The 26,298-nt window shown below is 40.4% G+C and overlaps 1 protein-coding gene, 1 long non-coding RNA gene and 2 other non-coding genes across 4 annotated transcripts in view; 1 reads left to right on the forward strand and 3 right to left on the reverse strand.

Annotated features, from left to right (window-relative positions):
- Positions 1 to 26,298, reverse strand: part of ncapd2 (non-SMC condensin I complex, subunit D2) — a 42,149-nt gene that overhangs the window by 8,703 nt on the left and 7,148 nt on the right. The window contains exons 9-29 of the mRNA XM_062987817.1: positions 25,725 to 25,872; positions 24,533 to 24,730; positions 24,317 to 24,451; positions 24,151 to 24,238; positions 22,436 to 22,628; positions 20,838 to 20,956; positions 20,125 to 20,346; positions 19,711 to 19,885; positions 19,497 to 19,581; positions 18,536 to 18,672; positions 17,653 to 17,785; positions 16,904 to 16,979; positions 16,517 to 16,714; positions 14,939 to 15,099; positions 14,423 to 14,531; positions 14,169 to 14,292; positions 13,011 to 13,166; positions 12,677 to 12,854; positions 4,644 to 4,738; positions 4,492 to 4,572; positions 4,106 to 4,289 (exon numbers count right to left, since the gene is read on the reverse strand). Of these exons, the coding sequence (XP_062843887.1) occupies positions 4,106 to 4,289; positions 4,492 to 4,572; positions 4,644 to 4,738; positions 12,677 to 12,854; positions 13,011 to 13,166; positions 14,169 to 14,292; positions 14,423 to 14,531; positions 14,939 to 15,099; positions 16,517 to 16,714; positions 16,904 to 16,979; positions 17,653 to 17,785; positions 18,536 to 18,672; positions 19,497 to 19,581; positions 19,711 to 19,885; positions 20,125 to 20,346; positions 20,838 to 20,956; positions 22,436 to 22,628; positions 24,151 to 24,238; positions 24,317 to 24,451; positions 24,533 to 24,730; positions 25,725 to 25,872 (2,995 nt within the window). The remainder of the gene's footprint in view (positions 1 to 4,105; positions 4,290 to 4,491; positions 4,573 to 4,643; positions 4,739 to 12,676; positions 12,855 to 13,010; positions 13,167 to 14,168; positions 14,293 to 14,422; positions 14,532 to 14,938; positions 15,100 to 16,516; positions 16,715 to 16,903; positions 16,980 to 17,652; positions 17,786 to 18,535; positions 18,673 to 19,496; positions 19,582 to 19,710; positions 19,886 to 20,124; positions 20,347 to 20,837; positions 20,957 to 22,435; positions 22,629 to 24,150; positions 24,239 to 24,316; positions 24,452 to 24,532; positions 24,731 to 25,724; positions 25,873 to 26,298) is intronic.
- Positions 9,894 to 11,813, forward strand: LOC134302689 (uncharacterized). Its single transcript, XR_010007566.1, has 2 exons — positions 9,894 to 9,999; positions 11,334 to 11,813. It is a non-coding gene; the product is annotated as an uncharacterized LOC134302689 (long non-coding RNA).
- Positions 22,750 to 23,040, reverse strand: LOC134302938 (small nucleolar RNA U85). Its single transcript, XR_010007607.1, has one exon. It is a non-coding gene; the product is annotated as a small nucleolar RNA U85 (small nucleolar RNA).
- On the reverse strand, positions 25,045 to 25,353 carry LOC134302939 (small nucleolar RNA U85). Its single transcript, XR_010007608.1, has one exon. It is a non-coding gene; the product is annotated as a small nucleolar RNA U85 (small nucleolar RNA).

Below are 26,298 nucleotides of genomic sequence, written 5' to 3' on the forward strand. Positions count from 1 at the left end.
ATAGAAAATTTGTGGAGTCCGTGTTGCCCAGCGACAGCCCCAAAACATCACTGCTCTAGAGGAGATCTGCATGGAGGAATGGGCCAAAATACCAGCTACAGTGTGTGCAAACCTGGTGAAGACTTACAGGAAACGTTTGACCTCTGTCATCGCCAAAAAAGGTTATGTTACAAAGTATTGAGTTGAACTTTTGTTATTGACCAAATACTTATTTTCCACCATAAGTTACAAAAAAAATTCTTTAAAAATCCTACAATGTGATTTCCTGGATTTTTTTTTCTCATTTTGTCTCTCATAGTTGAAGTGTACCTATGATGAAAATTACAGACCTCTCTCATCTTTCTAAGTAGGAGAACTTGCACAATCAGTGGCTGACTAAATACTTTTTGGCCCCACTGTATATGTATGTATGTATGTATGTATGTATGTATGTATGTATGTATGTATGTGTATGTGTGTGTGTGTGTGTGTGTGTGTATATATATATATACAGTGTATCACAAAAGTGAGTACACCCCTCACATTTCTGCAGATATTTAAGTATATCTTTTCATGGGACAACACTGACAAAATGACACTTTGACACAATGAAAAGTAGTCTGTGTGCAGCTTATATAACAGTGTAAATTTATTCTTCCCTCAAAATAACTCAATATACAGCCATTAATGTCTAAACCACCGGCAACAAAAGTGAGTACACCCCTAAGAGACTACACCCCTAAATGTCCAAATTGAGCACTGCTTGTCATTTTTCCTCCAAAATGTCATGTGATTTGTTAGTGTTACTAGGTTTTAGGTGTGCATAGGGAGCAGGTGTGTTCAATTTAATAGTACAGCTCTCACACTCTCTCATACTGGTCACTGAAAGTTCCAACATGGCACCTCATGGCAAAAAACTCTCTGAGGATCTTAAAAGACGAATTGTTGCGCTACATGAAGATGGCCAAGGCTACAAGAAGATTGCCAACACCCTGAAACTGAGCTGCAGCACAGTGGCCAAGATCATCCAGCATTTTAAAAGAGCAGGGTCCACTCAGAACAGACCTCGCGTTGGTCGTCCAAAGAAGCTGAGTGCACATGCTCAGCGTCACATCCAACTGCTGTCTTTGAAAGATAGGCGCAGGAGTGCTGTCAGCATTGCTGCAGAGATTGAAAAGGTGGGGGGTCAGCCTGTCAGTGCTCAGACCATACGCCGCACACTACATCAAATTGGTCTGCATGGCTGTGACCCCAGAAGGAAGCCTTTTCTGAAGTCTCTACACAAGAAAGCCCGCAAACAGTTTGCTGAAGACATGTCAACAAAGGACATGGATTACTGGAACCATGTCCTATGGTCTGATGAGACCAAGATTAATTTGTTTGGTTCAGATGGTCTCAAGCATGTGTGGCGGCAATCAGGTGAGGAGTACAAAGATAAGTGTGTCATGCCTACAGTCAAGCATGGTGGTGGGAATGCCATGGTCTGGGGCTGCATGAGTGCAGCAGGTGTTGGGGAGTTACATTTCATTGAGGGACACATGAACTCCAATATGTACTGTGAAATACTGAAGCAGAGCATGATCCCCTCCCTCCGGAAACTGGGTCGCAGGGCAGTGTTCCAGCATGATAATGACCCCAAACACACCTCTAAGACGACCACTGCTTTATTGAAGAGGCTTAGGGTAAAGGTGATGGACTGGCCAAGCATGTCTCCAGACCTAAACCCAATAGAACATCTTTGGGGCATCCTCAAGCGGAAGGTGGAGGAGTGCAAAGTCTCGCCAGCTCCGTGATGTCGTCATGGAGGAGTGGAAAAGCATTCCAGTGGCAACCTGTGAAGCTCTGGTAAACTCCATGCCCAGGAGAGTTAAGGCAGTTCTGGGAAATAATGGTGGCCACACAAAATATTGACACTTCAGGAACTTTCACTAAGGGGTGTACTCACTTTTGTTGCCGGTGGTTTAGACATTAATGGCTGTATATTGAGTTATTTTGAGGGAAGAATAAATTTACACTGTTATATAAGCTGCACACAGACTACTTTTCATTGTGTCAAAGTGTCATTTTGTCAGTGTTGTCCCATGAAAAGATATACTTAAATATCTGCAGAAATGTGAGGGGTGTACTCACTTTTGTGATACACTGTATATACAGTGTATCACAAAAGTGAGTACACCCCTCACATTTCTGCAAATATTTCATTATATCTTTTCATGGGACAACACTATAGACATGAAACTTGGATATAACTTAGAGTAGTCAGTGTACAGCTTGTATAGCAGTGTAGATTTACTGTCTTCTGAAAATAACTCAACACACAGCCATTAATGTCTAAATAGCTGGCAACATAAGTGAGTACACCCCACAGTGAACATGTCCAAATTGTGCCCAAATGTGTCGTTGTCCCTCCCTGGTGTCATGTGTCAAGGTCCCAGGTGTAAATGGGGAGCAGGGCTGTTAAATTTGGTGTTTTGGGTACAATTCTCTCATACTGGCCACTGGATATTCAACATGGCACCTCATGGCAAAGAACTCTCTGAGGATGTGAGAAATAGAATTGTTGCTCTCCACAAAGATGGCCTGGTCTATAAGAAGATTGCTAACACCCTGAAACTGAGCTACAGCATGGTGGCCAAGGTCATACAGCGGTTTTCCAGGACAGGTTCCACTCGGAACAGGCTTCGCCAGGGTCGACCAAAGAAGTTGAGTCCACGTGTTCGGCGTCATATCCAGAGGTTGGCTTTAAAAAATAGACACATGAGTGCTGCCAGCATTGCTGCAGAGGTTGAAGACGTGGGAGGTCAGCCTGTCAGTGCTCAGACCATACGCCGCACACTGCATCAACTCGGTCTGCATGGTCGTCATCCCAGAAGGAAGCTGACGCACAAGAAAGCCCGCAAACAGTTTGCTGAAGACAAGCAGTCCAAGAACATGGATTACTGGAATGCCCTGTGGTCTGACGAGACCAAGATAAACTTGTTTGGCTCAGATGGTGTCCAGCATGTGTGGCGGCGCCCTGGTGAGAAGTACCAAGACAACTGTATCTTGCCTACAGTCAAGCATGGTGGTGGTAGCATCATGGTCTTGGGCTGCATGAGTGTTGCTGGCACTGGGGAGCTGCAGTTCATTGAGGGAAACATGAATTCCAACATGTACTGTGACATTCTGAAACAGAGCATGATCCCCTCCCTTCGAAAACTGGGCCTCATGGCAGTTTTCCAACAGGATAACGACCCCAAACACAACCTCCAAGATGAGAACTGCCTTGCTGAGGAAGCTGAAGGTAAAGGTGATGGACTAAACCCAATTGAGCACCTGTGGCGCATCCTCAAGTGGAAGGTGGAGGAGTTCAAGGTGTCTAACATCCACCAGCTCCGTGATGTCATCATGGAGGAGTGGAAGAGGATTCCAGTAGCAACCTGTGCAGCTCTGGTGAATTCCATGCCCAGGAGGGTTAAGGCAGTGCTGGATAATAATGGTGGTCACACAAAATATTGACACTTTGGGCAAAATTTGGACATGTTCACTGTGGGGTGTACTCACTTATGTTGCCAGCCATTTAGACATTAATGGCTGTGTGTTGAGTTATTTTCAGAAGACAGTAAATCTACACTGCTATACAAGCTGTACACTGACTACTCTAAGTTATATCCAAGTTTCATGTCTATAGTGTTGTCCCATGAAAAGATATAATGAAATATTTGCAGAAATGTGAGGGGTGTACTCACTTTTGTGATACACTGTATATATATATATATATATATATATATATATAGTATATATTTTGCTAATTATATATATATATATATATATATTTTTTTTTTTTTTTTTTTTTTTTTTTTTTTTTGCTAATTATAACTTAGTTCCATTTAGTTTTGTGTATGTATGATGTGTGAATCTTCTTCATTCAAATTATACTCCAGGTCACACAAGGAGGATGGAGGTCCCTGCTGAGTCTGGTTCCTCTGAAGGTCACTTCATGTAATTTTAATGGAGTTTTTCCCTGCTACTGTCACCCTTGGCTTGCTCGACAGGCATTTATGGTTTCTGGATTCTGTGAAGTTGCTTTGAGACAATGTCCACTGTAAAAAGTGCTATGCAAATAAATTTGACTTGACTTGAGTACCTTAAACTGGGGCTTGGCTCTACGGCGGAGTTTGGCCAGGATCGAGAGCAGAGGCTGGTAAACTGCATCCTCGGTCAGCTTGTCACTGTAACACTCCCAGCACTCCTGCAGCTTTTTAAAACCTCGCTCACACATGGAGAGCAGCGACAGAGACACGGCCAGGTCTGCCCACTGCCGCTCCGTCCTTAAAGAAAGCACGCATGTAGAAATGGACTGATTTTAAAACATCTCATTTTAGCATAAAACACACAATTTCACAGTCACATCAAGTCACAAGAGATAAGGTAATATGCACATGACCTGTGAACATGAAAGTGAACATTCTACCTAATTCATTTTAGCAATAAAGCACAGGACCTGTGTAGTGAAAGACTTTTAGAACTCACTTGGCAGTTCGGAAACGCTGACAAAGCTTTTCAACTAAACTTTCAGTCTGTCGTTCCTTGGTGATGTAAGAGAACAGTTGCCTGCAGGACAGAGATTAGTTAAGTAGCATGTCAACAGACATACAATTAAGATCAAAGGAACATTCGCTCACTTCATAATGGTGCTAAAATCCTCCTCTTTTATCCCTCTTTCAGGATCGGACAATCGACTAATGATGTCTGGTAGAAGGTTGTAGATGGCATTATCCTAAAGGAAACACAAAAACAAATAATGAGGTGTTAAACAGCAGTAATGTGTCCACTTAGAAGAAATGCATGCTTACTAAACTAAAAGACTCAAAATTACTTCACAACTCCCCTAGCACTAGTTGTACAAACAGGTGCATTTTAGTTTAGGTACTAAGAATGTCTCTTAGTTCAATTTATTTATTTATTGTGTTCACACTATTTTTTTTCTCATTTTGTCTCTCATAGTTGAAGTGGTGGTACGCACGCTGAGACGCTAGCCTAGTTGTTTGTTTGTAGCCTTTAGCTAAATAACTTTTTATATACGTATGTTTTAAACATATAATTTATACGTTAATCTTCCGTGTGTTGTTGATTTAGTTTTATTTTGTTTATCGTAAAAAAGCGCTTGTGTTTACTAACGTAAATTCGTGCTGTGTTGGAAACTAGGAAACTTCTGCTACCGGCATCCGAACGAAGCCGGTTTTGTTTGTTTTTGTACTTCAGCGCATAAACATCATAATTATCCAGAATTAAAACCGTTTTCGGTCCGCACGAAGCGCGTTTGTGTTTGGTTGTGTTCTGTATTTCAGCTCTTAAAACACCTCTGTTTTGTGGGGAGTTATAACCGTTTCTGTTCGTAGGAAGCGCGTTTATTTGTTTAGTACACCAGCGCATAACACCGTTCTCCTTTAGAATTACAGCCGCTTTTGTCCGAACGAAGCGCATTTGTGTTGTTTGGTTGGTGGTTTTTGTATTCCAGCTCATCATCGCCTGTTTCATCCGGAATTAAAGCCGTTCTTCTGTGACTACCAGCAGAAGCGCCGGTGAATCCAACATAAACATCATCTCCAACTCATCTTGTAAAGCTAAGTACATTTCTTTGCTACTATGGCCCCAGCAGGAGCTTTGTATCCATGTTCTGAGTGTAATATGTTCAGTTATTCCTTCTCTGTGTTTAGTGATAACTTTACATGTGATAAGTGTAGATTAGTTGTTAGTCTGACGGAGAAGATCTCAGTGTTAGAAGGGCGCATTCGGGCGTTAGAACAGACTACTACTAGTGAGGGCTTAGATTCAGCTGTAGCAGTCCCGAATGCCAGCAGTTCAGGTACAGAACCCCAGACTCCGGCATTAGAGCCCTCACAGCGGGGCGACTGGGTGACGTCTCGGCGACATAGTCGTAGGGAAAAGCACCGACCATCTCAGTTGCACGTGTCCAACAGGTTTTCCCCACTCAGTGAGCCACCCGCTGAGAAGCCTGTTAATGTAAGTGCTCTGGTTATCCTCCTCACTCCTAATGTCCAGTATACTGGAAATTTTTTTTCTGGGTTTTATAACTCGACAGGAAGTTTTACTTTGTCACGCTCACTTTTAGACACTCTAACACAACTCTGTCTTTCTATTGGTTGGTCAAAGACATTGAGAATTTTTTTTAAGCTTCTTGAAAAAAGACCCGAAGATGGCGGCTGTTGAGAAAGACGCTTGTTGCCTCCGTGACCGAACAAAACATACGTTTTTATCTATTAATGTGCACATATAACCAAAGTGTTTTAGAAATGATGTATTTTTATAAGGTTTTTGTAATGATTGGTAACGATATAAGCGATGAATATGTATTTACGCATACTTAAATTTCGAGCAAATGTTTTATGTCCAGCCAGCTGGACATTTGGATTTAACGTATTGAATGTTGTTTAGTTTGTCATGCTAACTATGAATTAGAAGATGTGCATCAGTATTACTTTTTGCATTTTTCATGCTGTACATATCTTTTTCGTGTATGTTAAGGGCTGACAGTAGATGAGGTGCTTAAATTACTAGATGATAGTAATAGACTGCAGTGTTGAGAGTAGTAAGGATGAATATCAACAGGATAGTGATAGGGAAGTGATTCTAAGCCAAGATGTTAGATGCAGTGGGGCAGAGCACTTGCCAGTGGTGGGTAGTGATAGCACCAGCTTTCAGAGGTGCAGAAACCCTGGCTGCACCAAAAAATCAAGCATAAGATGTTTAAAATGTAATGTATTTCTTTGCATTCAAGTTAAACGAAACTGCTTTTATGAGTTCCACACAAGGTCCCGTTAAAAAAAGAAAAGAAAAACTCAAAGCTGAAATGCAAAAGGTTTTGATTTGAATAATTTAGATATCATTTTTTTTCAAATTATTTAAATTGAAAGATAGGTATGTGGATAATTTAAAATTTAAAATCAATATTGACAAACTGAATATTCTGTTTTATGTTTTAGTAATGTTCCTTGTTTTTAAAATATATCTATAAAAGGAAAGTTTGTTTATAAGAAAAGGGGAAATAAACAAAGCTAAATGTTTTAATTAAAAAGTTTGAGTTTTCATTTTTAAGGTTTGAGTTTTAAAATTAAAAGTTTAAAATTAAATATTTAAAATATTCATATAAATAGTTAAAATGTAAATTTTAACTTCTGTATAAACTAGTATATGCTTTTTAATATTATTATTAATGTATTACATTATGCCATAAATGTACAATACTTGATATGTCACATGTTATAATGGTAATAATAATATGTACATTTTTTCAGAATCTTGCACATTTCATACTCTTAATTCCAAATGTCCAGTATACTGGACACTGAATAACTCACAGGCCCCATGCAAATTATTATTTTTTTTTTTAATAATGTCATTTAAAAGGCTGAAATGAACAAGTGTTGTTACAGGATATTGTTTGTTTTCAAAGCGTCCAATCTCGGGAGTGAGGAGGTTATAGGAGATTCTCAGCTCCGACATGTGCGTATTGCAACCCCCATAGAGACACCAGCAACCATAGTCACTTGTATTCCGGGGGCCAGGGCGCCTGACATCAGAGCAAACCTGAAAGTGCTGGCTAATGCTAATCGTAGATTTTCGAAGATTGTTATCCACGTCGGCACTAATGATGTTCGTTTACGGCAGTCTGAGGTTACTAAGAGTAATGTTAAAGAGGTGTGTGAGTTAGCTAGGTCGATGTCTGAGGCAGTAGTGTGCTCTGGCCCCTTACCGATTCGACCCAGTGGCGAAACCTACAGCAGGTTGTTGTCGCTGAACCGCTGGATGTCTAAATGGTGCTCAGAAAACTGCATTGATTTTGTAGATAACTGGTCCACCTTTGAGGGAAGGCCTGGTCTTTTGAAGCGGGATGGTGTCCACCCCACGTGGGAGGGTGCTGCTCGCATTTCTTGCAGCATAGGTGACAGGCTTTACCACCGCGTTAGTGTAGCGGCAGATAGTGTTAAATGACTATCCAGAGCCAAGACCAGGCAGCAGACTAACAGGCCTAACCAACTGTCTGCGAGTCGCCATCGGACGTCACCCGGAATCCTTAGGTCACAAACCATTGAGACTGTGTCTGTTTACCATGGCAGGTGTAAGCCAAAACAAAATCAAAAAGTATGTCATAATAACTTAATTAAAATTAATCTAAATGAGCATCATGAAAACCCTAGTAAAGTTAAACTAAAGTTAGGACTTCTAAACATCAGGTCACTTGCATGCAAAACAGTAATTGTAAATGAAATAATTACAGATAATTGTCTTAGTGCCCTGTGTTTAACCGAGACCTGGGCTAGACCTGATGAGTATCTAGGTTTAAATGAAGCATCTCCTCCGGGTTACAGTTATGAACATAAGCCACGTCTTAGCGGTCGTGGTGGAGGAATAGCCACAATTTATGATAAAGACATAGGTCTTACTGTAAAATCAACTCCCATAACAAACTCGTTTGAAGTTCTTATCTCTGACATAACCAATAAATGTTCATCTGATAAAACTAGTATGTTTAAACTGGTTACTGTTTATCGACCCCCTGGTCCTTACTCAGAATTTCTTAACGAATTTGCCGATTTTCTTTCTAAATTAGTCTTATCAACTAAGAAAGCTCTAATTGTTGGTGACTTTAATATTCATTATGAGGATAAGTGTAATCCACTCAAAATTGCGTTTGACTCTATTTTAGAATCTTTAGGCATCACCCAAAATGTAACAGGACCCACTCACCGCTGTAAACATACCTTAGATTTAATACTTACTTATGGTATAAACATAGACAACCTGGAAATTATACCACAGAATGACTTAATCTCTGATCACTCCCTACTAATATATGAAGTGTCCCTGTCCAATAATATACAGCAACCAAATCGTTTTAAATGTAAGCGCACTATTACATCTGCAACTGCAGCAGCGTTCATAAACTGCCTACCAGAATTACCAAATATATCAGCATCAGAACCTAAAGAACTAGATCAGGCAACTCAAAACCTAGAAACCGTACTGCGCACAACCTTAGATAACGTAGCCCCACTCAAAACTAAACTGATTAGGGAGAAAAAGCTTGCTCCATGGTACAATGACCACACATGCGCACTTAAACAAGCAGCACGGAAATTAGAACGTAAGTGGCGTCACACTACACTGGAGGTGTATAAGATTGCTTGGAAAGATGCTCTAACTGAGTATAAACATGCACTTATAAAAGCTAAATCTGTATATTATTCATCCCTAATAGAGAAAAATAAAAACAATCCTAGATTCCTTTTTGAGACAGTGTCCAAATTAACTAAAAACGTCAATGAAACTGAATCTAATATACCGCCTGACTGTACCAGTGATGATTTTTTAAAATTCTTTAATGACAAGATAGAAAAAATACGACTTCAGAGTCAGAGTGTGTCACTTGCCAATGTTAAGTATGGACTCACTCCGAGCAGCATTGGTGATAATAGTAACGAGTTAATCCAACTAAATTCCTTTAATCCAATCTCCCAAAATGAACTAACTGTGTTGATTAAATCATCGAAGTCATCATCGTGTATACTCGATCCTGTTCCAACTCGTTTACTTAAAGATTTACTCCCAGCTATTGTAGAGCCCCTGCTTACATTAATCAATGCATCCCTTAGCCTTGGGTATGTACCTAAATTGTTTAAAAGTGCTGTTATTAAACCCCTGATTAAAAAACCAAATCTTGATCCACATGTTTTATCTAATTATAGGCCAATTTCAAACCTTCCTTTTGTCTCAAAGATATTAGAAAAAGTCGTTTCCAAACAGCTATGTTCTTATTTGAATGAAAATTGTATTCATGAAAAATTTCAATCAGGATTTAGACCCAACCATAGTACCGAAACCGCATTAATTAGAGTAGTTAACGAGTTGTTAATGTCTTCTGATAATGGATGTGTCTCTTTTCTTGTTCTATTAGATCTTAGTGCAGCGTTTGATACGGTCGATCATAACATTTTACTGGAGAGGCTAGAAAATACAGTAGGTGTTAAAGGACTCGCACTCTCTTGGTTTCAATCATATTTGACTGACCGCTCTCAATTCGTTTATGTAAATAATAAATGCTCAGAAACTACAAAAGTAAAGTGTGGTGTTCCACAGGGGTCGGTACTTGGACCGCTATTATTTACACTCTATATGCTTCCACTAGGTGAAATTATTCATAAACATGGCATAAACTTTCACTGCTATGCAGATGACACACAGCTGTATATATCAGCCAAACCAAATGATACTGACACAATCAGTAAGATAGAAGATTGTGTAAACGACATAAAAAACTGGATGTCGTGTAATTTTCTTTTACTTAATTCAGATAAAACTGAGGTTTTACTTGTTGGCTCTAAAGCTGCAAGAGACAAGTTGTCTAACCTGGTGCTAAACTTACACATTCTCTGTTACTCCCAGCCCAGATGTAAAAAACTTAGGTGTCACAATAGATTCAGATCTCTCCTTTGATACACACATTAATAATATTACTAGAGTTGATTTCTATCATTTGCGTAATATCTCTAAAATAAGAAATATACTATCTGTTAATGACGCCGAAAAACTGATCCATGCGTTTATAACTTCTCGGTTAGATTATTGTAATGCTCTTCTCACAGGATGCTCTGGTAGATCCTTAAACAAACTCCAGTTAGTTCAAAATGCAGCAGCTCGAGTGCTAACTAGAACTAAAAAATTTGATCATATCACTCCTGTTCTATCATCTCTACACTGGCTGCCAGTTAAATTTCGCATTGATTACAAAATACTTTTACTAACCTATAAAGCGCTACATGGTCTGGCTCCACAGTATCTGAGTGAGCTTATTAATTACTACAACCCAGCACGTCCACTTCGTTCACAAGATGCAGGGTTACTTATAGTTCCTAAAATTAAAAAGACCAAAGCTGGTGGAAGAGCGTTTTCTTACAAAGCTCCACAACTCTGGAATAATCTTCCTGCCTCTGTTCGGTATTCGGACACAGTCTCAATGTTTAAGTCTAAACTGAAAACATATTTATTTTCTCAGGCTTTTGATTAATATAGACAAAGGAGCAGAGCTTGGGGGTTCTTGGTCATAGAAACTTGTGGTGATCAGGGATGTTGGGTCGCTGTCGTTCTGCCTCTCTTGTCCAATCACTCTGGTTTGGGTAGGAGAGGTGGGCGCTGATGTCCTGTGAAAGCCTTCATGACCTTGTTACCTGCTCGCTCTCCCTTTTAGTTATGCTGTAATAATTAGGGCTGCCGGAGTCTAAAACTCTCTGTAAAACTGTTTGTCAACTAGCATTGTACATTATTAACTACATTCTCTGTTGTTTTACCCCGAGGGCATTCTGATGGAAACCTGTTTACCCGCCGAGGTTAAGGATTAAAGTCGAGACTGCCGGGACAACGATGCTGCTCCTGTCAGATGTGACGGGTCTGGAGTAATTGCAACGACAAGAAATCACTACAGACTTTATTGAAGACTAGAGCGGATAACAACTCTATTATTATTTAATTGTTTATTTATCTATTTATTACCACTGTATGACTTTTAGATCATTCAATTCTGTGTTTGTATGATTTGTGTAAATCGTGTATTTATTTAAAGTATCCTCCAGACCACCCAAGAAGGATGGGCCCTGTTGAGTCTGGTTCCTCTCAAGGTTTCTTCCTGTAATTTTCAGGGAGTTTTTCCTTGCCACAGTCGCCCTCGGCTTGCTCAACAGGGGTTTTTGTATCTGTTGGTCCTGGATTTTGTAAAGTTGCTTTGAGACAATGTATATTGTAAAAAGCGCTATATAAATAAAGTTGACTTGACTTGACACTGTGTTGTATTATAAGATGTGCTTGTTAGGAGTGACAATTTTGCTCATTTTGGCACAAGGTATGAATATCTAGTATACTACTGCAATGCAGGGTTTTAATATTAGTATATAAATTAAGTTATATTTTCTGTTTATTAGCAAATGGTTTTAAATTATATTTATGGCTAGGGAATGGCTCAGTTTTACTAATTGGTTCAACCTGGTCAGTGTCAAAGCACGTCCAGCACAAACCGGAAACACTAGGCACACTTGTACATTCCCTTACACCTACTGGCAATTCCCCCCCTGGATTCCCCCCCCTTTAACTCATAATTTTTCATTTCCAATTATTTCCTGATTGTGAAGCCGCTGCCGCATGCACAACCCCCAATCTGAGCAAGGAGAACCAGATTACCACAAGCCCCCTCCGACACGTGTCCAACCTGTGTCCGCTTCTTATCACCTGCAAGTGTCTGGGTTCCCACACAGAGCCATATCATGTATGAAGGACCACATGCACCCAAACCAGATTCCCACTTTCCTCCCTCAAGAACAACCTACTATGTTTACATGGATGCCCAGTCAGGTCTGTGGCTCTGCTGAGATTCTAACTTGCGAGTTCAAATACTCTATTAGTGTAACAGCATCTACTTACAGGCAATTTAATGCCAACTTCACCACATTTTTGAGCGAGGAGAGGAAGCTGAAAAAAAAAAACCCCAATCTAACATGGGGAGAACATACAAAACTATGACAGCAAGCAGAGATGAGGAGTGAACCCAGTTCTACAAGACCACTACTTGCTATTCCACTGTGCCATCAAACCATTACATAAACAAAAGACAGTGAAAGTCTACACCATGTTAATGCGGAGCACTTACCTTTGCAGCAAGCTCATTAAAAAAGTTAAGAGCAAGGCTGGCAATATGTGGCTCAGGGTCTAGAAGCAGCACAGCAACCTCGCTAACTTGACCCTTGACCTTCATCACATCCTTCAGCACCAGCTGAGTCAGAACTGTGATTGCAGTCAGACGCACTGATGCATATTCATCACACAGTCTAGATGAAAACCAAGAAATAAGAAGTAAAAAAAAAAAAAAGTCAATTTCAATAGTGGTAAAATTACACACATTAGATTTGTGGGATATGCTGTCCAATTAGCAGCGATCATTAATTTTCATGTCTGTTATGTTTATGTTATGTAAGGATATGTACCTGGCATACAGATTCGGGGTCCAGGGCTCAAGAATGTTGGGAAAGCGCACAGTTAGGTCTCCAAGGGCAATAATGGCGTTGGCTCTGACAACTGGCAGAGAAGATTTCTCCAACACGGTAAAGAGCAGACGAATATTATCCTTACACACTGTCGGGCTGGGTGGTAGAGCAAGAAGAGAAAGAGTTTAAAGAGTTCAAAAGACTTTAAAGGTGGGAATGGATGTTAGGGTATCAGTTTAGAGTCAAGCTTCTGCAACTATGCCATGACGTGTGTGCAAAGGCCAACCACTTCTTTTCACCTGCACAAGGCTGGTTCACAGGAGTCAAGCACTGTTCATCTGTACACCAGCCAGCAGAGGCCACAATTGCACCAACAATGAGGACTCCCTTTGGCCTGCCCACCCACAGACAAAGCCAATCATGTAAATGTAGAAGCCAGGCCGGCCAATAAGAGCTGTGATTTAAAGTGGAGGGCTTGAGATCTCAGCAGTGGAGGGCTAGCGTGTTAAGGCTTTGCCACTCAAGTGCCGAAATTACAGCAAATCTATTTAATTGTGGTTTGTGTCACTCTGCTGCAAAAGTAAAGTTTTAGATATCTGAGAAGACTAAATACTGTGCTAGCATTGTGTTCGTTTATTAAGATTTTAACAACATGTTTTACACTCTGATATAATCTTGAACCTTGTGTAATGAGTAACTACTGTTCCTGTCATGAATGTAACCAAACATGGACAATTTAGTCTCCAATTCACCTCACTCGCATGACTTTGGACTGTGGGAGGAAACAGAAGCACCCGGAGGAAACCTACGCAGATACAGGGAGAACATGCAAACTCCACAGGAAGGACCTGGACCGCCCCACCTGGGGATCAAACCCAGGACCTTCTTGCTGCGAGGCGACAGTGCTACCCACTTAACCACCAAGCCGCCCCTGTGCTAGCGTTGACTGCCTAACTACCTTGTGCAGACTTTTCCATGATCAGATTCATTAGGTTTATGTACATCAAAATTTAATTATGGCAATCGGCTGAAACGGCAGTCATCATTGTTGAAAGCTCGAGACATGCATGTATTAGCCCTCCCAATAGCATAGTTACAATTCATCACAACTGTTTTATCACACAGTGAGCTAATCTACACATTTTTAGTGCGTCGTACCTGATCATCATGAACTGGGAAAGAGCAAGGCAGGCAGCGGTGGTGAGCTGGGGATGAGAATATCGGCCAGGTGAGCTGCACACTTTCACCAGCAGAGGCAGAAACATGCTTAGCGTGTTTCCTTCTGCGAACACATTATGAGAAGCATCGATTTTGACAACAGCATAAACCAGCAAGCGATCAAGCACAGCCAACTTCCAAGCAAGAGGGCCCACAAATAAACAAACGATAATGAAAAATAAGCATGCTCTCACCAGCCAACAGTTCTGTTTCACATATTTTACGGATGAACTCTGCCTCCGTGTCCTCTGCTGAAGCACCAGTCAACCCAAGTTCCTCTTCCACACAGCTATCATTGGCCTCCTACAGCAGCGGAGGACAGAAATTTAGACATTGAAATCACCCAAATACTCTTTGGATCAACCTCAAACCATCCTTGCAACTAAGCCTTTCGCTAATGCTCCTTTCATACCCAATAATCATAGCATCACCTATAACTCATTCCTCAATAATTTCAAATCTATTTATCCATCTATTCAGTCTCAAAAAACAAAGTAATAATGTAAAAACAAACTCTCTTTTGAAGTTGTATAACCACTAAAGATTTATAAATATGAACAAGGATCAGACAATGACATTCCTAATGGAACCACTATGGGCCAATTAATGACAGACTTGTAAAAACTGGCCATTATTTTATTATTCTGTTGCATATGTAAATCTGCTCACTGATACAAAAACAATCCATTTAGATAAATCGTGATTATCACCTTGTTCTTGGTGGCGGGTGCTTTCTCCTTCTCTTCTTTCTCCTCCCTTTCTCCTCTCCGCCGCCGGAGCTCAGAGCTTACACTCCTCTCCAGATGAGACACCTGCCAGAAAGCCACAGCTCCACACAGAGACAGCAGCTGTGCCAGACTCACGCAGTTCACTACGTACAAAATAAGGAGGACAAAAAGAGTCGACAAAAAGTTAAAGAAACATTAGCTTCTTTTTTTTTTTTTACAAGCAGTCTGTAAACAGTAATGCACAAATCAGATCTTCACATAGACCCAGCCCCCGAGCAACAGTGGATTTACATTATATGGTACTTGCAGTGATAAACACCATGTGTTTAAAATTTAGCAATAAATATTTAGCAATGAGATTTCAAAATGCATAAAGTGTTTGGGGTGCTGCCAGCAAACATACAGAGCCAGGAGTTACTAAGAAAAGTAAGTAGAGTCAGTAATGCAGCATGAATGATGTGATTAAAATCTAGAACTACGGCAAAAAAGCCAAACTGAGATTTCCTTGGATCCAAGCACTGAGCAGCATTGAAAAACAACCCTAAAGACCTTTTGAAGCATGGATCAAGACTAAATCAGGATCAGGTTAGCTAACCTGTCTTGCACAACAGAAACAAGAGGAACTATTCTCAAATGGGTAATACTAGGGATGTAACGATGCACCACAAGACAGTTAAAAATCGATTCACATGTGTAACGATTCAAATCGGTTTACATGTATAATAAATCGATATTCACTTTAAACAGCAGAGGGCACTGGCGTTATTCACCTCGCCTGGTTGGCGTCACTACAGGGTTGCCAGGTTCGGAATTTTCCAGCCAAATTTATTTATGTGAGGATACTTTATTTGTATTATTCATTTATTTAATGTGGGATTTATTTAATTTCAGTTTTGTTTTTTACACAAAAAGGAAAATGTGCAGCATTGTTTTGCAAAGTTTGTCCTAATACAGTATTTTATTTTTTAAAGAGAAATCATAAAAGGAAACGATAAAAGGTATCGCGAATTGCATCGTGGGTAGAGTGTATCGTTACATCCCTAGGTAATACTCCAATTTCTTTTAACTGATAACTAACCTATTAGTCCATGGTTAACAAACAAGTCTAACTGCCCACTGCAGCATTTTATAACAACAAGCAGTCATTCTTCATTTGATTTAAAACAACAGATGTGGTCAACAGTAGCAAACAGTCCCTTCCAACTTAATGTGCTAATTAAGAAAAAAAAAAACAGATCAGAGACAGCATCTTAAAGCGCTCCTGCACAAAATAAGGGTAGTTACAGTAAGACTAACAGCACAGTTCTACCCTTATACTGGGACATGAGCTCAAGTATACATTTTCACAAATTAGCATGCAGAATGTTTAGTTTGTAATGGCTTTAGTTAGGCAACATTAACCATACTCTATATAAACCAGGTAATAGCTAATAAAACAATGAGTTAATTCAAGAAAAAAAAAAGAATAAAAACATCAAATTGATGGTGTACATGTAATGGTACTAAATTGTACTGAAGTATCATCATGATAGTATAAGAAAGCCACACATTTCACTCTACCTAGCTGCTCTGAATCCTGAGAGTCTGACATCTGCGATTGGTTGGGCTCCCCACCCACTGTAATCTGCTCTAATAAGAGACGAGCAGAGCGTTGGAGCAGATGAGCACACAGTTTATCGGGTGATTCAGAAAGGAAGTAGATGAGTCGGATGGCCTGCTCCATGAAGGTCTGCCAGTAAGGATCAGACAAGATTACTCCTGCACAGGGGCAAGAGGGGAAAAAACATTTAAAATTAAGTAGTAGTTAGTTCCATACGGAGGATTTTAGGCATAAAAGTGAGTCCTATTAAACAAAAGAATTGGCATGGTAACAAATGCCTCGTGAGTGCTTATTATTAGTCTCTATTAATAAAATATGCAGCAAGTGGTAAATAGAGAGGTGTGTACCATCAGCTATAGCTTGGGTCAGACAACTGAAGAGATGGTGGTCCATAGGCAACCTGAATGGAGGTGCTTTAGAGACCTGAAACATATCAGAGAATAAAGGTCAAGGAAAAAAATGTGGTTAGTGCAACTACTGTTGCACATTGAGACACACCATAATTGCGGTCACGAAAATAATAAATCGAACAAGCTTTTGCCGTAGCATTTAGAAATCACCATTTCCAACCTGAATGTAATTGCCAAGCCTTTTGCTCGAGTTAGATTCAAGTGTGATTTTGCATGTTTCCATGATTTGGTGTGGCTGAACAGGACAATGCTGGCTCACATTGTGTCTTTAGGAAACTTGCTTTGGCTTGATCCCTTATGTTAGTAGCTGTGCTATGACATGAAAACTTCATAAGCCATCCCATCCATGATCAAGGATTGCCGAGGCTGTCATGCACCCAAGCTGCCGATTGTTTCTATTCAGCTTTCAGGGACAGGGTCTCTCATTTCCATCCATACAACACTCATACCTTGAGTATTTTCTTTTTTCTTTCTAGTACCAGTAAAACTGCTTTATATTTCTGTTTATACAAACAGTCGTAACTGTAAAACCAAGAGTGCGTCCATAATAGGCCACTAACTAATACCAACAAAAGCTCAATGAGTTGTAGAACAAGGGCAATGCAAGTTACATTTAATGCTGTTTTCTATGTTTATAGAGATGACCCTTTGTGAGTAAAAAAACAAAACAAAAAACCTTAACCTACCCTGATGTGGTCAGTAATATTAGTTATGGTGATGACTGTGTCTCTGGCCAGCAAATAATCTTCTGTAACCTTCTCTTCCAACGCCACAGAACAGAGTGTTTCCAGATTTCCAAGTACCACCTCTCGCTCAGCGCTACACACAAACACATAACTTATAGCATACTAATTGTACTGTATATAGGGCCTGAGAACACAGACTAGCTTATGAATATAATTAAGCAATAAAACACAAAAGGGAATGCTTCATTACTAATAACATTACCTCAGTGGTAAAGATACCCTCTGATTACAAGATACTGGACTTGTATTCAGAGGTTTGCTGGTTCAAGCACCACCACTGCCAGACCGTCTCTGATGGGCCCCTGAGCAAGACTCTTAACCTGCATTTGCTCAGTATGTATATGTAAGAACTGGTGCAGTAGTTAATGTGTAAACTAGCCTACAGCTGAACAGTTGTTTAGGCACTTTAGGGCAGTGGTCCCCAACCACCGGGCCACAAACCGGTACTGGTCGGTGGCTCATTTACAAAGAATAAATAATTAGAAATTGTTACAAGAGCAATTACATTTCCAAACCTCTTGGGGTGTTAGTGTCTCTAATCACCACTAGGTGGGAGCAGGGTTCCCACCGATTTTCCATTCTAAATCCTCCCACCCTCGCCAGTCTGTGAAATTATATCTTATAAGTCTCAGTCTTGCATCAGATAGCTGCATGCATGTCTACACATTGCTCTAGTTTCAGGATTGGCATGGACCAGTGTCATATTTTTTCATGAGACTCAAAAATCCTGGCAGCACCACTGGTCAATGTGATATAGGTAGGTACTTAGCACAGTGGTATAGGTATGTGTCTTTGCACAGTGCCTGTAGTCTGGGAGCCTTACCGTGCAGCCATGCCGAGCAGCAACACAGCAGCTCTCCTGTGCAAAGCTGAAGACTCTCTTTTACCTGAGAATCTCTCCCACAACACCTGTACCACAGCTGCCTGCAGAGCACTCTCACTGCTGAAAAACTCCTGCACCTGGTGAAAAAAAAAATGCAGATTGATCATTTCAAGCAAAGCCATAGATCTCTCAAATAGTGTTGCTGCATATTAAAAATAGTCTTAGACAAAGCACTGATACATGTTTAGCCACTGACTACACTGATTGGCCAGAACATTAGAACCACACCACAAAAATATACACATCAAAGGCAATTTCGTAACAATTGAGCATGTCATGGTCAGGGCTATATTAAATGATGGACTGACTGTAGTTACAAGTACTACGTGTGTTAATGTAGGTGTATGGTCACACGACACCACAGCATCGAACCATTCTGTGTATTGAGTTGCATAGGTCACAGGCCAGTCAAAGAGCCCATTCTAACATCTGTCCACTGTATCCTTACTGTCACTTCATCCTGGTCAGGTTGCGGTGGGTCTGGTGTCCAGGAATTACTGGCCGTGTAGTAATGTAGTAACACTCCGCAACAGGATACCAATATATGGCAGGGTGTCAGCCACCCACCCCTCATGCCTAGCTAATCACATCTGTATGTAGACGCCTGACGAGCTGATAGCAACTGGGCATTCAAACCCTGGTTCCCAGCAGTAGTGGGCTAGTGTAATTTTAGCGCTGCGTGGATTGAACTCATCTTTCTCATCAAGTCTCATTGAACTCAGAGTTCAAAATTTGAGTCTTAACTTAAGCTATTATGGTAAACAAAAACTACTCTATAATAAGCAACCAAGCAGCCAGATTTATCCTTCACACAAAAGTTCTATAAAAATTCATTCAATTCATGTTTGTATGTTTGAATATAAATTGATCATGCATGATCGGGATGACATTAGTTACTTACTATTTCCTCCAAACACTGAATAGTTCCAAGTGACGCATCAAGCATCAACTCAGACAGACTGTCAATAAGAGTTTGGGCCTTGGATCTGTCCAAAAATAGAATAAAAAGGGGGTAAGGGAGAGAAATAAGCTTTAGCATGCCATGGTCGTTAATAATTGCAGCTTTTCAGACAATTAGACAAACACAGAAGTATAAAAACACCTAATCAACACACCTGGTGTTGTCTCCTTGAGGATTGAGGTACAGGCGTCTGTATGCCTGTACTACAGCATCTTTTACAGCAGCATCAGAAGACCACACCAACGGCAGCATCTTTCTCACCCCAGAGACAGAGTCTGCCACACTGAACTCACACGCAGTCACACAGAACTGCACTGCCTCCTGAACAACTGCAAATGTGTATAAAAAGGAAGAAATGTTATTTCCAAGCATAAATGGCATTATAGGAGTTTGTGACTACATCAAAAGGTTCACAACAACAGTAAGAAGTGGACATGCAAAACAACATACTTTTCAGAAAATACCCCATAAAGGTAAGTACTAGAGGGGGTTACAATAAATGAGGGGGCAGGAATATACTACAGACAGAGTACCAAACTATCACAAGACAAGTGTTTTCAGGTGATACCTGTAGTGGTTTTCCAGTAGAGCATGTTATTAATGACAGCTATGGCTCTCTCCACCTGCAGTGCAAAGCTCTCCGTGTCTCTCAGGTACTGAACCAGCATCTCCTGCTTTTTAAGTTCACTCTCCTTCTCCTCACCCCCTGCTTCAGCCATTTCTTTCTGTGGAGTAGGAGGCTGATTCTTTGCTCCCTGGTCTGAAGCATGCTCTTGCTCCTCATCTGTACCTGTATAGCAAAACAGAAACTTTAACTCACATATTACAAATCTCAATTACCTCGGGCATTTAAATACAGACTATGTAACCAGCTGGTAAATGGCTTTGGAGTTCATTATTTTAACCATCAATGTGGATTTGCAGAAAAAAATTTAGCTGCAGTGCAGTAACAGACCCCAACAGGATGCAAATACATGGCAGCACATCAGCCACCCATCCCTCACACATAGCTATTCACATCTGTGTGTAGGCACCTGACCAGCTGATAGGGCAAGTGGATCCCAGGTAGTGGGCTAGTGAAATTGTAAATTGCTTCTCCACTATTTAACTGCATTTTGTAACAAATTTTTTACTGCTGATTGTCAACCTTCCTCTGAACTGTTTTTTTCCTGAAACCTCTAATTAATAAAACACCCAAACAACAACTGCTACTGTCAAGGGCTGCATCCAGTAATTTAAACATTTGGCAACCAAAGAATTTAGCCACCAACATATGCTTACCTTTAAAGATTGATGCCAAAGTGTTGATCAGCGTTTCTTCATTCAGATTGGACAGCGCAGAGAAGAATGAGGACTCGGGGTAAAGAGTGTGGGCTCGTGCACACAGACCCACTGCTTGCCTACATGTAGATAAAAAAAACACAAGTGATAAGATCATATCCTTCATGTTATTTTCCAATAACACACTTAACAACCAAACGTGTAGTAGTAAATACCTTGTAACCAATTAGGCAGTGAATTAGAACAGGCATGTTTTTGTGATCGATGTTGCCAGATGGGCTCAAAAGTGTTGCTGTTAAACACCGTTCATCAAAGCAGCCACTAAGGCAAGTCAATACTGCACTATACCCCAGAATCATCAGAATACTTTATTGATCCCAGAGGAATCAATATACACAGTGAAAGCTAGAGAAAAGTGTTCAGATCGATGGCATGGACAAGTTATTATTATTAGTCGTCATTTTTTTCTTGTTTCTATTTGTCCATTTATATTTTTGTTTTCATTTTTTTTTTTTTCTGCCAAGAAGTTTAGGATTGCTCTTGTGTTTTCTTGGTTGAGGGTTTCTTTAACAGTTCCAGGTATGTGTAGTTGTTGTCTCTCTGGTGTATTTGGGGCATTTGATTAGTATATGTTTTATTGGGAGTTGTGTTTGACATCTTTCACATGTCGGGGGATTGTCTCCTTTTATTAAGTATTGCAAATTTTAAACGACATTATTATGGTGTGGGCTTCTGCAGTGAATATGGAGCTTGGTTGAGGTAATTTTTTTATTTTGTAATATTGGTTTGTGCTTACAGCTGCGGTTTCTTGTGGTTAAAAAAGTAATTAAGGGGAAGAAGTTCTTTCGGACCTTCACTTACATTTACAGTAATTATGTATTCAGTTATATTTAATTACAAATAATAAAAGAAAACCTATCAAATTAACTTAAATTGTGTCATCATTTTGACATTAGCACATTTATGTTAGAAATATCAGCATGATTCAAGAATTTTCCTATTATCAGTAATTGGCTCAAAATCATGTCACTCAGTAAATCTTAATTTACCTACATTTTGTCTATTATACGGTTCAGACACTTAAATGGGTTATGAGCCGAAAAAAATGGGTCGCAGAGAAAAACAATAATTAAATAAACTTGTACGCAAATGCCCCTTGTGGAGGCTTTATGTTACGGATTGCTTGTGTTGCTTGGGTCACAAAAAAAAATAATCATGGACAAAATGTGGGTCACTTGAAAAAGTTGGTAAAACTCTGTATTACACTACATACAGCATTTGCTATTTCATGATTGCATAAAAGAATAAAGATAAAGGCCTTTAAGGAAAGTGTAGTTTGTGTGTGTAGTATTTTTTTAAAAATATGTAATTCTAGCTCTACCTGGACACTGACAGTGTAAAACAACTGGACATCAGGCACTATCATCTTTTAATCTGACTACAAACCAGTAATTGGTGTCACCTTTTAACACAGAATCAAAAGTAGTCAGCGTAATTAAGAAACTTGCAGAATTACATGTGCTAGAACCACTACTGGGTAGCTAGTAATTAAGTGAAGTAAACGTTTAATGAAAATAAGGGGCACTTCACACCATTACCTGTATTTGCTGTGTCTGAGGTACTGGGCAATTTGGACAGCGGTATCTCTATCGGTGTGCTTTGCCTCGCCTTCTTTCTCATCATCCTCTTCTACTGTTTCTGTGTCAGTGTCAGCTTCTAGGTGAGCTTTAACTGTCTGAGACACCTCTGGTTCCATCGCAGCCCATAGTTCACTCGCTGAGATTACAGGGACTGAGACACCCAAAAAGACAAGTGAGACAAAAAGAGGTTAAAATGCATCACCCCATGCTGGATAATCACACATCATCATACGCTTTCTGTGGAAGGACTGAGAACAGAAACAAGTCAGCAACACCCTCAGATTACCAAAGATGCAGCTCAAAGCACACTGGATCCAACAAAGCTGAGATTCTTTCTGCGTCCAGAAGTACACATGCACACAATGTTAGCACCACAGTTCAGTCTCTCCTACATTACTCTAAAGGAGAGTGTGAATGAAGGTGTTTAATGACTGTAGGCTGGCCCTTACAACAGTGCAGCAAATCTCCACTGCATCGTCAAGATTACCAGCCAACAGGAGCACAGAGAAGAACTCGGACTTCCATCCAGTGAGCTCACATTCGCCTTGGTATCATCACGGGGCAATAAATTAGAAACCTATGGCTTAATCATATTACAAAGTGGAACTCAAATGTGTTTCTATAATGCCATGTTTTCACATTTGTGATATCCACATCAGGGATCAGTGTTTTGTGCTTGTTGTTTTTTGGTCTTGTATTATACACCGATCAGCCATAACATTAAAACCACCTTGTTTCTACACTCACTGTTTATTTTATCAGCTCCACTTACCATATAGAAGCACAATTACTGTAGTCCATCTGTTTCTCTACATACTTTTTTAGCCTGCTTTCAGTCTGTTCTTCAATAATCAGGACCACCACAGAATAGGTATAATTTAGGTGGTGGATCATTCTCAGCACTGCAGTGACATGGTGGTGGTGTGTTAGTGTGTGTTGTGCTGGTATGAGTGGATCAGACACAGCAGCGCTGCTGGAGTTTTTAAATTCCGTGTCCACTCACTGTCCACTCTATTAGACACTCCTACCTAGTTGGTCCACCTTGTAGATGTAAAGTCAGAGACGATCGCTCATCTATTGCTGCTGTTTGAGTTAGTCATCCTCTAGACCTTTATCAGTGGTCACAGGACGCTGCCCACGGGGTGCTGTTGGCTGGATATTTTTGGTTGGTGGACTATTCTAAGTCCAGCACTGACATTGAGGTGTTTAAAAACTCAATCTACGCTGCTGTGTCTGATCCACTCATACCAGCACAACACACACTAACACACCACCACCATGTCAGTGTCACTGCAGTGCTGAGAATAACCCACCACCCAAATAATACCTGCTCTGTAGTGGTCCTGGGAGAGTGCTGACCACTGAAGAACAGCATGAAAGGGGGCTAACGAAGCATGCAGAGAAACAGATGGACTACAGTCAGTAATTGTAGAACTACAAAGTGCTTCTATATGGTAAGTGGAGCTGATAAAATGGACAGTGTGTGTAGAAACAAGGAGGTGGTTTGTTATGTTATGGCTGATCGATGTGTGTATGTTTTCATTCTCATATTATTGAGGATTATTTCTGTATTGTATTGTATTGGGAATATGAAGTCTTTGGATCTCAAAAGAAAACATCCAAATCCTTCTGTAGTTTCAAAATGTAGCCTTGTGTAACAAAGGAATAAATACCTGGTGCGTTCCCGATCATCTTTTCTTTAATCTCCTTCAGCTTGGCAATTTCTTTTTCTAGTGGCTTCTTTAGGTCAGCACTGCTCAGCTAAATAAATCAAAATCAACATCTCACAAAAGCACGAATACAGACTCTATTTTTAATTGATATGGCCTTTATAATTACCTTGCAGCTGTAGGGATTATGGGCAATGAAAGCAGCCACTAGCTGAATGGCACTCTTGCACGCCATGACTGATTTATCACCAAGTCGACCAACAGCTAATTCCATCACTTCAGTGTATCTACATAATGGCAAAGCCTAACAAAGAGGACAAATTATTCCCTAAAGCGTTTTATAAAACAAATAAAATTAAAAAAAAGCAGTCACATACACACTTACTTTGCAGTTCACGATTCGTGTGTAGACCTGCAGCACTCGAGCTCTAACATGTGAATGGGCATCGTGTATGTGTTCTTGTAGCGTGTCGAGAAAGCGGTCTCGGTCCGCTCTGCCCGAATCGTCTAACTTATCTCCGCTTAAGACGCGTACCAGCACTTCTCCCAGGACCTCACACACTGCCACACGCATACTAGAACTCTGTCAGAAAAAAGTTATACAGCAGAAATTACAATCTGGAGCAGTTCCATACACACACCATTGTTTAGCAGACACTGTGCTAGTATTGTAGTGTGATCTCACTCCTGTGCTTCACATGATTTAGATTCGCACCATACTTTTTTCTACAGGCACCCTGTGAAACAATCCACATACTTCTTGGATATAATTATTGTTCTAGGCTGCTTCTTCACTTGTACCATTCCATAGCAGGCTTGTTTATTGTATAAACAGCAGCTTTATTCTGCTAGCGAGTTCCAGCTGTGTACATGCCGTGTATGGCAAATTCACCTAAACACCCTCAGATTACCAAAGATGCAGTTCATGGCCCACTGGATACAGAGGATAGAGCTGAGAATCTGTCTGTGTCCCCAAACACACACACACACACAAACACACACACAAAACTTGTCAGCACCCACACTTACTCTCACTCCTTTCTTTAGAGGAGCGTGTAAAGGGAGGAGCTTAATAACTATAGGCTGGCCCTTACAACAGTGCAGCAAATCTCCACTGCCTTGTCAAGATTACCAGCCAACAGGACAGCAGAAGAACTCAGACTCCCATCCAGTGAGCTCACATTCGCCTTGGTATCATCACTGGGCAATGTGTTCGCGTATGTCTGGGTTACCAGGAAACACTGGCTTCAAAGCCAAGAGCTTTATTCTAGTATAGAGAGCATAGCACATCTGAGATTCAAACCCAGATAGCATGATTTACTATGCCTTCAGATGATTGCATTTATAATTGTCAATAGCCCATCGGTCGTTGGTTTTCGATACTCTGGTACCAAAATGCAGCCGGACATAGTATTGTCCACTAAGCAATAAAAAAACCTAAAATGAAATTTAGATTTAAATCATATAATTCTGTACCTCCGTATATGCAAGAATGTTCATGTAGGTTTTATATTTAACATTTTAATGCTTAGACGAGTGAGCTGTACAGCAATGCTGACAGTTACTTGTGCACATACCTCTCCTTCCAGGTGTGTGAGGAGCACACTGATATTAGGAATCATGACCTCAGGGACCAGAGTGCTGAGTTCAGACAGAAAACTGGAGAAAGCCTTTACACCTGAGCCCTCTCTGGCCAACTCATCACTGGACTTCTGTCCAATCTCTCTGGAAAACACACAACCTAAATGAAACTACGAATCAGCACACTAAAAGCAATCAAATCATTGTTTCATTCTGTTACATAAGCAATGTTAATATTTAACAAATAAGTCTGCTAAGAACTGATATTTAAATTAAGGCCAACAAAAACACAATGTATTGAGATACTGAGGGTTGTGCTGGAGGCCACTCATTGAATGTGGCATTGGCTGGCTGATCGAAAGACCCTGCACAGAGACAGGAAATAAGAGAGATCAAACAGACTCTGATAAGCTGTTGGCTACTGCACAGGTGTCAGAAGAGTGTGTGTTAGGTACAGCCCTGCTCAGTCAGGGTAGGGGTCTGCAGCATTAGATGTGAGACACAAGTGGGTAATTGGATATAACTACATTTGGGGAAAATGCATAAAAAGGAATAAAAGGTTCATCGATA

The sequence above is a fragment of the Trichomycterus rosablanca genome, chromosome 25 (assembly GCF_030014385.1).
Source record: "Trichomycterus rosablanca isolate fTriRos1 chromosome 25, fTriRos1.hap1, whole genome shotgun sequence".
Lineage (NCBI taxonomy): Eukaryota > Metazoa > Chordata > Actinopteri > Siluriformes > Trichomycteridae > Trichomycterus > Trichomycterus rosablanca.